At 33.9% G+C, this 11,859-nt stretch overlaps 2 protein-coding genes across 6 annotated transcripts; both read right to left on the bottom strand.

The window, feature by feature from the left end:
* Nucleotides 1-130: 130 nt before the first annotated feature.
* Nucleotides 131-887, bottom strand: LOC125580083 (golgin subfamily A member 6-like protein 7). Its single transcript, XM_048744052.1, has 2 exons — nucleotides 606-887; nucleotides 131-490 (listed from the first exon to the last, which is right to left on the bottom strand). The coding sequence occupies exons 1-2, from the start codon at nucleotides 885-887 to the stop codon at nucleotides 131-133; spliced, it is 642 nt and encodes a 213-aa protein (XP_048600009.1).
* A 5,054-nt stretch (nucleotides 888-5,941) lies between these two features.
* BNAC01G38100D lies at nucleotides 5,942-8,912 on the bottom strand. Of its 5 annotated transcripts, XR_007318080.1 has the most exons (5): nucleotides 8,664-8,763; nucleotides 7,071-8,548; nucleotides 6,701-6,956; nucleotides 6,071-6,196; nucleotides 5,942-5,991 (listed from the first exon to the last, which is right to left on the bottom strand). XR_007318080.1 is itself a non-coding variant. In XM_048744645.1 (4 exons), exons 1-3 carry the CDS (start codon nucleotides 8,669-8,671, stop codon nucleotides 6,718-6,720), a joined length of 1,725 nt encoding a protein of 574 aa, XP_048600602.1. In that variant the 5' UTR covers nucleotides 8,672-8,763; the 3' UTR covers nucleotides 5,942-6,196; nucleotides 6,701-6,717. The 5 variants fall into 5 exon arrangements, 4 of the variants coding, with proteins under 4 accessions (XP_048600602.1, XP_013749617.3, XP_048600603.1 ...); XM_048744645.1 differs by having other exon boundaries at nucleotides 5,942-6,196; XM_013894163.3 differs by lacking the exons at nucleotides 5,942-5,991; nucleotides 6,071-6,196; nucleotides 8,664-8,763 and adding an exon at nucleotides 8,776-8,912 and having other exon boundaries at nucleotides 6,511-6,956.
* Nucleotides 8,913-11,859: the final 2,947 nt, after the last annotated feature.

Below are 11,859 nucleotides of genomic sequence, written 5' to 3'. Positions count from 1 at the left end.
AAAAAAAGCACTAAAAATGAGGAGAAATATTCTTTAGTTTAGAAAAAAATGAGATGAAATTCTAGCTCAAACCGATCACCACCTCAAAATAAAAATCTGAAAAGACTTAAGAGGAAAGTAAGATGTGTGTTCACAAGATGATGCAAGCACCTGAGTTCTTCATCTTCTCCTGCCAGATCTTTAGTTTTTCCTCTTCTTTCTTAATTGCTAAATCTTTTTCCATCATCTTTTTCTTCTCCTTGTCCAGCCTGATCTTCCTTTGTTCCATCTCTTCAGCTTGTTTCCTCCTTTGTTCCTCCTTCTTCTTTTGTTTCATCTCTTCAGCCTGTTTTTTCATCTTCTCCTCCCTGATCTTCTTTTGTTTCATCTCCTCAGCTTGTTTCCTCATCTCCTCCTCCCTGATCTTCCTTTGTTTTATCTCTTCAGCTTGTTTCTTCCTCCTCCCTGATCTTCTTTTGTTTCTCCGCTTCAAAGGGACCTCGTTTCTGCGCTTCAGGAAGTTGTACCCAAATGTTTTTTTGTTCTGCTTTCAGCTTAGGTTCTAGCTTTGCCTTAACCTCTTTTTCTTTTTTATTTCGATAATAATTCATACCTAAACCTATTGCCTTATCAGCAACACCAACACCAACACCCATATCTTTGGCCTGCTTAGCAGCACCAACACCCATATCTTTGGCCATCTTAGCAACATCTATTGCCTGCCCTAAAAATTCATATGCTTGCACTCCTCTCCCATTTGAGCTACTGGCAACATCACTGGGCCACTTACACGTTTTTTGTATGTTAGTAGGTAGTTTGCCTTCATCTTGCTGCTGGATCTTGACTTCTGGCTCCGTTACTCCATCTGGTACAATCTTGATTGTCTCAACAGATTCATCTATCTTCATTAGTTCCTTTGTCAATTCAAACGTACGAAATTCTCCCCTCACCTCTAGCTGATCTTCTCCTTCAACCTCTACCACCTTAGTAACTCCTAATTTTTGAAGAGAATGAAAATTTTATTTAATTAAAAGATATTTTTACAAGGATGCATCTTCTTTTTGAGAGTTAGATGGATTTGTGTCATAACATTAGATTCAAAATAAGAGCTAAAGTGATGAATTATAACTTATCTTCTGAAGTACAAAATATAACTAATCCTCTTTTCAACATTTCTTTCATTCCTTTTTCTATTCCTAACATTAATTATTTTTCTCCATTTTTCATATTATCATAATTCTTCGTCAGATAAGTTACCGAATATTAAATATCTGTTACCTATAATACTAACTATATGGATTGAAAACAATTAATTATTGGTTTCTATTTGTAGCCATGTCATGAATTAGGCTGATTTAGCCCGACTAAAAGTTAATTTCATATGATTTATTTATTTATTTATGAGCCTTAGACCGGTCTTGAATACCGATTTCAATTAAATTGATTTGTGTTTTTGGTTTCGTTTGATGTCTACTCTATATATGAGGTTAAAATAATCATTGTTTGATTTTTTAATAAGATAAATAATTTTTTTGATCAAAATCCAAAAAATTATGACTAACCATTTATTATACCAAATATCTAAATTTTACTAAATCAAAATTGTACTCAAATACCTTAACAGAATAATCACACTTTCCGATTTTGAAATATCATAATCTTCATTAGTTTTACATAATATTCCTAAAATATATGATAGTTCCACTTATTTAGCTTATATATAAATATATATATATATATATATATATATATATATATATATATATATATATATATTAACACTATAACAAATACAAATCCAATAAGATAAATATCTACGAAAAAATAATTGACGTTTGAAACAATAAATTCAACTACAACATGTAAACTATCAAATTTTATGTTTGAAAAGTCATATAAATGTTTAAATATATGGTAAATATTAAAAATAGTAAACACTAAACACGTAAAACAAATATTAATATATATATATATATATATATATATATATATATATATGAAATAAAACAAACTCTTATTTTTTTTGTTAAAGCCCGAGCAGATAATATGTAAATTACTAAATTGAATATCAATCATCATAAATCTATATTATTAAAAGAGAAGTACCCATTTGAAAATGTTCCTACTTCATTAATTAAACTCCCTATTTTTTTGCTTGTCTTTTCCAGTTGCATTTATGAAATATCCTAAAACGAATAAAACTGCCTAATTTATTACTTGTCTTTTCAGTTACATTAATGAAATATGCTTAAATGAATTTAAACTTCCTATTTTATTGTTTGTCTTTTTCAGTTACCTTAATGAAATATCCTTAAATAAATTTGGACATAATGTCATTTAATCAACAAAAAAAACTCATGAGTTATCCTTACGTGCATAATTTTAATAATGGAGATTTTAAAAAACGTGCATCATTAAAATGTTACCTAAAACATACAGCACTAATATATAACATGCATCAATAAAACAAGAATTTGACTCACACAATTGTACGGATATTATTTTCAGTTGATTAAACAAAAAAATATTTATTTATTCAAAAAATATTTAAGAATTGCTATGTTTTTAAAAATTATATGGTATTTTTTTTTTTTTTTTTGTCATCAAAATACAGACTCATACTGACTCTGTGAACCAAACTGGGTGATCTGCATCCATGTGAACGACGAAAGACGATTGATTTCGAGCACTGCGTGCTAGACTATCCGCCTTTGAATTGTGCGTCCGTGGTACATAGATGAGCTCTGATCGGGTGAAGCTCTCCCTCAGGATCTTGATATCTTCCAAATAATTTGCAAAAGCTGGCCATTCCTCTGGTTCCGAAACCATCTTCACCAGTTGAGAACAATCCGTTGCAAACGTCACTTGAGATTGACGCAAGTTCTTCATACATTCCATTGCCCATAATAATGCTTCCATTTCTGCATGGAGAGGCGAGAGAGTAGCCCTCACATTTCGAGCCCCCAACAAACCATCAAAACCTTCCAGAGTACTGAACCAACCTTGTCCTGAAAAATTAAAACCCTCCTTCCACGAGCCATCCGTAAAACACCATCTTCCTGGGATCGCCGGCAGTACCGTAGCTGCTGATGGTAATGGTATCCTCTGATCATTCTTTACTTGTGCCTCAGCCCACAATGTGGATTCTGTTTCAGCCAATTTTAGCGTGTCCATAGGATCCATGTCCAAATTACTGAAAACCTTATTATTTCTACCTTTCCAAATGTACCAAAGTATCCATGCAAACTGATGATCTTCCATCTGCGGAAAAACTCTCCAGAATAGATGATCGATGTTATTTGCTAAATTATATGGTATTATTTGCTCATAACTCATTTGTCATTTGCTAAATTGTTAGAAATAAAATTTGAGCATAATATAACTCAGTTGTCATTTGCTAAATTTATGGTTTTTATTTATATTTTTTATTATTTAATTATAATATTTTCATTTTATATTTGAAAGAGAAATGAATTTTCTTTCAAACAATATTTTTGTAAATATATATTTTTTTAAAATAATCAATTTAAATTTTTATTATCATTGAATATAATTATTTTTGACATAATTTGAGTTTTCGTATACATCAAAACTTATCATATTTTAGGATAATTTTAATTTAAAATGTAATTTTCATATTTTTCAAACAAATTCTAAAAATATTTTTTAAATATTTTGTTATAATTTTTTAAAAAATATTGAGTTGCATTTCAAATAAAAAGGTAAAGATATTAAAAATATTCTAATTAAAATATGTAAAATTTAATATAGTTTTAAGGAAATTGTCAAAATAAAAAAAATTACACATAAAAAAAATCATGATTTTGTTAACTGTGCGGATCATTATTTATATGATATCGCAAACGAAAGAAAAATTTATGTTTTTACAATTATCTAATTAACTATGTATACTCATTTTTTTATATTTTTTAGATGATATCACACATTCGTAAAAAAATAGATAGTTTAAGATGCAAAAAAAAAAATATTTACTTAATGAATATAATATGAATAAATTTTACAAATACATCATTTAATAAAATAAATAATTAAAAATTGAAAATTCATATCCGTGCTGGCGCGCGGATCATGGTCTAGTTCATAATTAATTTAACATAAACATGAATTAGTGTTTGTGTACCTGGAAACTCGCTGGCAATTTCCTTAGCTCTCTCTTTGATGCTTTCATCAAAAACTGTGAACTGGAATACAACTATCTTCTGCAATTTAATTTAGAAGCCGATGGTATAAGCATATAACCCGCATCACGTAATATATATAATTTTAAAACCATTGAAATGTAAATTTCTTAAATTTGTTCAGAGAATTGTAAAAAAAGAAACGAACCTTCATTTTTGAAAAATAGAAAAGATTTGAGTGAAGACTGAAGAGAGATAACGCAAAGGAGGAATATGATTGCAACCTTGCAGGTTGTTCATAAAATCTTTGGTTTCTCGTTCATTTATACGGTTTCTTTGATTTTAATTAGTGAACTAGAGTTTGACCCGCACACCCGTGCGGATACGTTTTTCGATTTATATAATTTTTCAGTTTGTTTATACAATTACTTTAAGAAATTATAACTTAGTTTTGTAAGTTGTGTAACTTTATTAGTAATGTTGGTGGGTACTTTTATTTGATTATTGTTTATATGAAAAATAATTAAAATTTGTATTTACAATCTATAACATATATTGCGTATATTATGTAAAGTGGTATATGAAAAGCATTGCTCGATTTTCAAAACTCATTTTATAATAATTATTAAGGCTAGTATAATTTCTGGTTAGTTAAATAAAACTTCTCAGAATCAAAAGATTGATATCTTTATGGTTAGTGTGATTGAAATGAATTAAGGAATATTCTCTAGAATAATAATCACATTGATTGTTGGTTCTACTCGGTTACTTTCAAAAGTAAAATACTTTATTAAACTAATTAATTCAATGATATTCATTTGTAATTATAAAGATGAATTGAAAGTTACTTTCAAATTGTACTTCTATTTTGATAGATTAGATATAATAAGGGACGAGTTGGTCAAGCCAGCGTTCGAATAAGAATATGATAGTAAACTGTGGCCGCGTCTCTTATTCTATTGGGTTCAACTACTACCGTGTTATATGTGATATTTTTTAAAGGATACAAGAAAGAACCTAACCATTTCTTCGATAAAGGAAATGAAAGACCCGGTTTATTGTAATCAAGTAACAGACTCACAATAACGAGGTGGGAGGATAGGTTCTAGATGAAAAAAAAATATGTTAAACTAGGATCGGTCCGGACTATGTCCGGGTTTTTTTTATTTAAATATTAATTATAATCATATATTTATGTTATTTTGATATATAAATATTATATAAATATAAGTAACTAGATAATTATAAAATTATAAAATTATTTTTAATTATTTATTGTTTGCTGTCTTATGAATTTCAATTAACTCAATTTCTTATAATAAATTTTTCCGTTGATTTATTTATTGAATGAAACTTGTGTAGCTTAAAATCATGCATGCATTTAAGCTGAATCGAATCTAAACTAAACCGAAGTAAATCCGGCTATGTTTAGTCGTTTTTCTTTGAAACAAAAGGCTCAAAAGAAAAGACTCAATGGAAATTGAACGCATTGCTTCCTGTCTGTTTTCCTTTTAAGTTTAAAATCTGTATATCTCATATCTCACCAACACTCATGTCTCTGCGCGTGTATGACACTTCCATTCATGTTAATTCTCAATAACTAATTAAAAAATGAAATAAAAACCTTTGATTGCTTCCTTTATCTTCTTATGATTCGTTCGGAGCAATCTTTGCTTTCATAATATCTATATTTCTTTAGACAAAAAAAAAACTATATTTCTCTCTTGATCGAGTCATAGCGGAATTGAGAAACCGATCTGATTTACTCGTCACCGCTTAAACTGTGGAATGTTTTTATTAATTGGCTTGATTTTCCTTTTTAATCTCTTCAGTGTTGTTGCTCATCATCCTCGTCCCTCTGCTTCTTCATACTCTGCAAAACCCATTGCCAATAATTTTAAACTCTTGAATGTTATTGAGTTACCGAAGGTGGCGGCGAAATGAACCGTCACCGTTGATATCGCCTCCAACCAAGGCGAAGTCAGTAGCATCCAGAAACTTACGGTACGCTCCTTCTTTTCCTTCCCGTTTCCAAAGTTTCAGTCTTTACATATGTTTTCATTATAGTGGCTATCTCTCTGTATTTGGACAATATCACGGTGTGAACAAAAAGTCCACTAAACTGTAAACAATTATGAAATGCAGCAGCCCACATCAAAAATTGAAATGCAGCAGCCCACATCAAAAATTAATGAAACGATGAGTTTAAGTAAAGATGACAGATGTCGCACTCACGATCAACGAATTTATGACGTGGCGTCATGTAAGAGAAGCAAACATTTTTTTTCTATATATAGATTTAGGATTATCATGGATTTTCAACTTAAAACCAATTATCTATAATTAGATTGACTCTATTTTTTATACGTTAGTTAATTATTTCTCAAACTAGTGATGTGGGACTTTATTCATTTATTAACATATAACACAAATTTTGGGTAAGCCAATAACTACTATCCCATGATATCCAATATTCTCACCAGCGTTGATTTAAAATATAAACTTCAAGGAAAGTACAAACTACTAAACTAATATCTGCGCATTGGCTAATCTGAACAGGCCAGTCCCATAAATGAACATACCTTGCAGCACAATCTCTTCACTGCTCTTCACTTAGTTTGGCTCTGCAGCTCTGTAGATGAAGATTGTAATGAACAAACGCCAACTCTTCCAGATGCTGTTTCTCACAACGACTCATTCCCCTCGTAAGCAACAGCTTCTCTGCCACATTTCTCTTCAGCATGTACCTGGAAGCGCCTTCACATGTCTGGCTCAGAATCTTAATAGCGAAACTCTGCAGTTCCGGGTGCTGGCTCGCCTTCTCAGCCCACCACTCAGCTGCAAAGAGACATTCAAACAAATTAACATAACCCTTTGCTCACCGATTAGTATCAACAACACAAGTGTCTACAATTATATATGAAAAGTCAAGAGGTTCACACACACACACACCTGGAGACAATCCATAAACCTGATCAGCTTGACTGGTCTCATTAAAGCAGCCTTCACGGACTTTGTACACATCAAGCTGAGTGGCAACTTTAACTTGAACGTCAAGTTCTTTTACAATATGAACAAGAGAAGAGATAAGACCGATGGCTACTTCTGCATCAAGATGGAAACCAGTCGAGTAGAAAGCATCCGGGTTCAGGAAGTATCCAGCAGCATGAAGAGGACTGTGAAGCTTGTTCCAGACATCATCAATCACATCCCATAACGGCATGTAACATAGTTCATCGTTATCAAACTCCCTCGCTATACTCTCCTTTATGACATCCATATTGTCATAGACATGTCCAACATGCTGATTGTTGTTAGCACTAGAGAGCCAGATTAAACCGTGAATCAGAGGAGACGAGCATTTCAGAACTCTCTCAACAGTTTCCCATAAACTCGAATCATTAACCAAGTTGGATATCGCTATGTCTTCTTCTTCTTTGTTCCAATCAGATGAAGAAGCAAACATGGCTGCCAACTCGTCCTTGGCTCTGAAAATACTCTCTACGGTTAAGTACGGCATGAAAAACTCAAACTCGGAGGAGAGTACAGCCATGTCTAGTAGTCCATGACTGTGATCTTGATCTCTGACAAGCTTCAAAGCCAAAGGGTTGCTGTTGACGTAATCTGTGATCATATTAACTGCTTCAACTAACTCTCCAAGTGAATCTATTTCTCCAATCTTCATCAGCATAAGCTCGAAGCAGTGAGACACACTCACAGACCAGAATACTCCCTTCTTGTTGCCCACATAAGACTCTCCTAACTCACCAACCCAACCAGAAGCTGAACACGCAACGATCTGAATCACGTTATGGACTCCAACCTCATCAACAAGCCCATCTACTAGGGAGATTAACGCCTTACTGTCATGTTTAATATCAGAAACGTCAAAGGACTTCAGATAAACTGAACCAGCTGGAGAATCCGCGACGAAAGTAACCAGATCATGGCCTTTGTGATCAACCCAAGCATCCAGCAAGATACTACAACCCGTGACAGCCCACGAGTCTTTAACCTTCTCCACATGATCTTCCACTTCTTTCAACACTTCTCGAAACATCGAACCGTGAGGATCAGGGATGGTACGACCACTCACAGTCATCATCATTTCTCTGAATCCATTGGATGAAAAATCAAAACAGTTTGGATACGAGCACCAAACCTGTTCGTTAGCTTTAGAATCTCCGCTTCTCCCACGCTTAGAACCAGTAGTAGTAGTAGTAGTACGAAACGCCTCTCTAACAGAAGATGTAACTTGTAGGCAGGGAGTTGCATCTCCACCTACACCACTCAAGTGATGTTTCAGACGATACCAGCCAGACATTTGTTTTCCGCAGTGTTTGCATTGAATCCGCCTCTTCTCCTTGCCCACCCGAACTCCATGCTCGTGAATGTCCATGGAAGCACCAAACCATTCAAAGACTCCTCTTCTACTTCATAAAACACACAGAGAGAGAAATAAAGAACGAAACTTTATCATAAATTAACGAAAGTACTAACAAAAGTTCCTAACTTGATCCTAGGGAGAGAGATAAAGAACGAAACTTTATCATAATGCTCAAAGCAACCAGCAAACGATAAGGCTTTAAGCATACATCAATGGTGACGTAGGAGATCAAAAGGAAACAACTTTTGTTGCTTAGAGATGAGAACTCACCCAACCCGTTTGCTATTTTTCTTCACCTGAGTGTCTGAGTCTAAGCGACTCAAAGCGTCGAGTCAGATAAAAAAGGAAGAAACTTTGTTTTCTCTAATCCCGAGAAAGATAGAGAGAGAGAGGGGGAAAGTGAAGGAACGCGTGTTTTGCCTCCGTAAGTAATTGTCTACATGAAGGTCCATTTCCTTGTTGTGGTCACTCTCTTTCACTATTAATTTTTCATATTCATTCACCAGCATTGATTCACCAGCATTGATTTAAAAAAAATGACTTTTTGGTGAATATATAAGTTTATAAACTAAACAACTAAAAACTGCATATTCAGAGAACCCTCTTGATGTAGTTTCTCGAGCATGATTAACCCAAAGTTTCGAGCACTCTAAACGTCGTGCCTCTACCGGTATTCACACGCACACAGACTAGATCGGAATGGGATGCTAGTGCCGCAAGATCTTCTCAACGAACAATTCGTCTCCTTTGATTTAATATTTAGGTTACGGCCAAACTCCATCATCAATACAACATCTTGTGTCATTATATAATACACGTACAATAATCTAATTAAAGGTTAATGGACTCCGCCCAATTTAAAAAGTGATTACATTAATCATTCTTCTCATATATGTCTGTGCAGACGAGCATAACACATATGTATATATACATATAACATTTTATATTGTATATAACATATTACTTTAAACCTTAAATATTATTGATCTAGTCTGCTAGTCTGCTTAGGTGTGTGATTTTTTAGGATCATATAAAATTAGTAACAGATTCTTAAACCGTAGATTATAAGCGGTTTCTAGCAAAACATTATAACCACCTAATTTTATATGATTGTCAAACTTTGACATTGCGACTTTAACAAGAGTAAGTACAAATGATTTTATGACATTCCCAACATGATTGACCTAACAACATTTGTAAGAATATTTATATTACATATTGTAGCTAGAGCCTATAGAAAATGGAATATAGGTATTTGATCTTACACCAAAAAAATAATATATATATATATGTTGATCATGCCCATATATGTGTTGCGTGATAGATAAAGGCTAGAAACAGACAAGTTTTAACCAACTTCAAACAAAATATAGTATACAAATATTATAAGGAATTTGCGCTGGATAACAACAAAAAGGTTTTTTATTAGGTAAGTGGACATGAGACTGTACACTTTTCCTTAATCCCCAAAGTGACCCTATTTACCTATGCTTACCGAGATATAGGGCCTAAAACACGCCCGACATAAATTCATCGATTAAGAAAACACAAAATTCTATATAATTTATCTTGGTTAAATAAAAATATCATTAAATGAAATTAATTCAACCAATAAAAAAAAAGTTCAGTATTTTGTAATTGGTTATAAAGCTCAAATGATATTAAATTATACCTAGAATAATGAGAACATCAATTATTTTGAAACAATTTTTTTCTTTCTAAACACAAATTAAACTGATACGGAAGGGAGAAAATAGTAAGTTGTGTCAAAAGTCAAAACGCATTTGTAATAATGATTTGTCGTATCAGTCCATAACTCTGACACATAGATACTATAAATCCTTCGTATGTTGTGAAAGTAATGAAAAAGTCTATCTTTATTCATAACATAGAGGTTCTTTATATAGGAAATTAGACCGTCACAGATAAATAGAAACAGTACAAATCATAATCCAACTAGGAAAAGGAAAACATAAAGACATAAAAAAAAGAAAAAGCTGACCGACTCTCTCTTTCTTGAGCCGCCGATGGTATAATCTCTATGGGAACCGAAATTCACACTGTCGATTTCCGTAAAATAAGGAAACTTAGGAAAACCCTAATTTTCCAGAGAACCCGGATCTCTGCGAGAGCCAACGACAAGTAACCAAATAAATGCGGAAAATATGAGAAAACATGATAAAACGAATTTACAAAGAAAGTAGATCTTATTTCGAATTCGCGTAAGAGCGTTGCAATCATTACAAGAGAATACAAAGGCTTTGGCCGCAGGGGCCGTCAGCGAGTTACCTAGTTCTAGCAACATAAAACCCTAATCCTAGTTGAGTCGCAGCTCGATAACAAAAGACGAAAAAGATATCTAAAAGGCTTTGATTGATTTCGGACTAAACCTTATGAAAGGCTGCCTACGTACCCCTTTCGAGGATCAAGCCGAACGTAGTTCAATTGGTAGAGCTGGACAAGAGATCAAACTGCCTAGGCGAGTTCGTCTAGTGATTGAGTGCCAGTCATAGAAACCAAACTTGTCGAGAAATAAGCCTAAGTTTCTAAGTGCAGAGAGTTCTGAGTCTAAAAGAGTTCTCCCCTTATGTCTCTCGCCTAGGACCCCTTATATACTAGCTCCAAGGTCGGTTTACGCCTTTCCTCTTCTGCCCTTAAGCCGTCATAGAATAAAAATGGAGATATTCCATTTTTTCTGAACTTCGTAATTATCTTCGAAATTTCGTATTTATCCGCAGAAAATTGACATTTACCTTCCCTTGCGGACCAGGCGTAAACCGACATGCGGTTTACGGGCTGTTGGTTAAGAAATCGTAAGTTGGGCCTCAAGTCGTGTCTTAGGTCCCTTTGGGCCGTCTTTCGACTCGAAGCGTTTATTATGGCTTCTTTCGAAAAAAAATGAACTTTCCGTGGGTTTTTACGGTAGAGTTTGATTGATAACTTAGAAATGGCGGGGAACGTGAGATGGGTTCGCTACGATATTCGAGAGATAGCATCGAAGGGTAGACGAGAATGCATGGACTGATGTCGTATCAACGTTTCGGAAGAGCTCGGTCGCTACGTAGCGACCGAGCGGAACATGCGTTCGGTTGCTGCGTAGCGACCCTCTTCGAGCTCTTGTCCGATGGCTCGCGTTTCTTCCGCAAAGCTTTTTGTAAAGAAGAATCTATTTCGAAAAAGTATTTGTCGAAGAAGTTTTCTACGTTTTCTTCTTCGGGGATTTTGACGTTAACTTCGTTGCAACCGTTTTCGACCTCAACACGGACTTTCAGACATTGATTCCGTCGTGACCGATTTTGACCCCAACAGTTAGCCCCCAGCTCGTTAGAACCATGAGCTTCTAGCGTGAGGTTT

This window comes from Brassica napus, chromosome C1 (assembly GCF_020379485.1).
Source record: "Brassica napus cultivar Da-Ae chromosome C1, Da-Ae, whole genome shotgun sequence".
Classification (NCBI taxonomy): domain Eukaryota; kingdom Viridiplantae; phylum Streptophyta; class Magnoliopsida; order Brassicales; family Brassicaceae; genus Brassica; species Brassica napus.
This window is presented reverse-complemented; position numbering and strand designations above follow the sequence as displayed.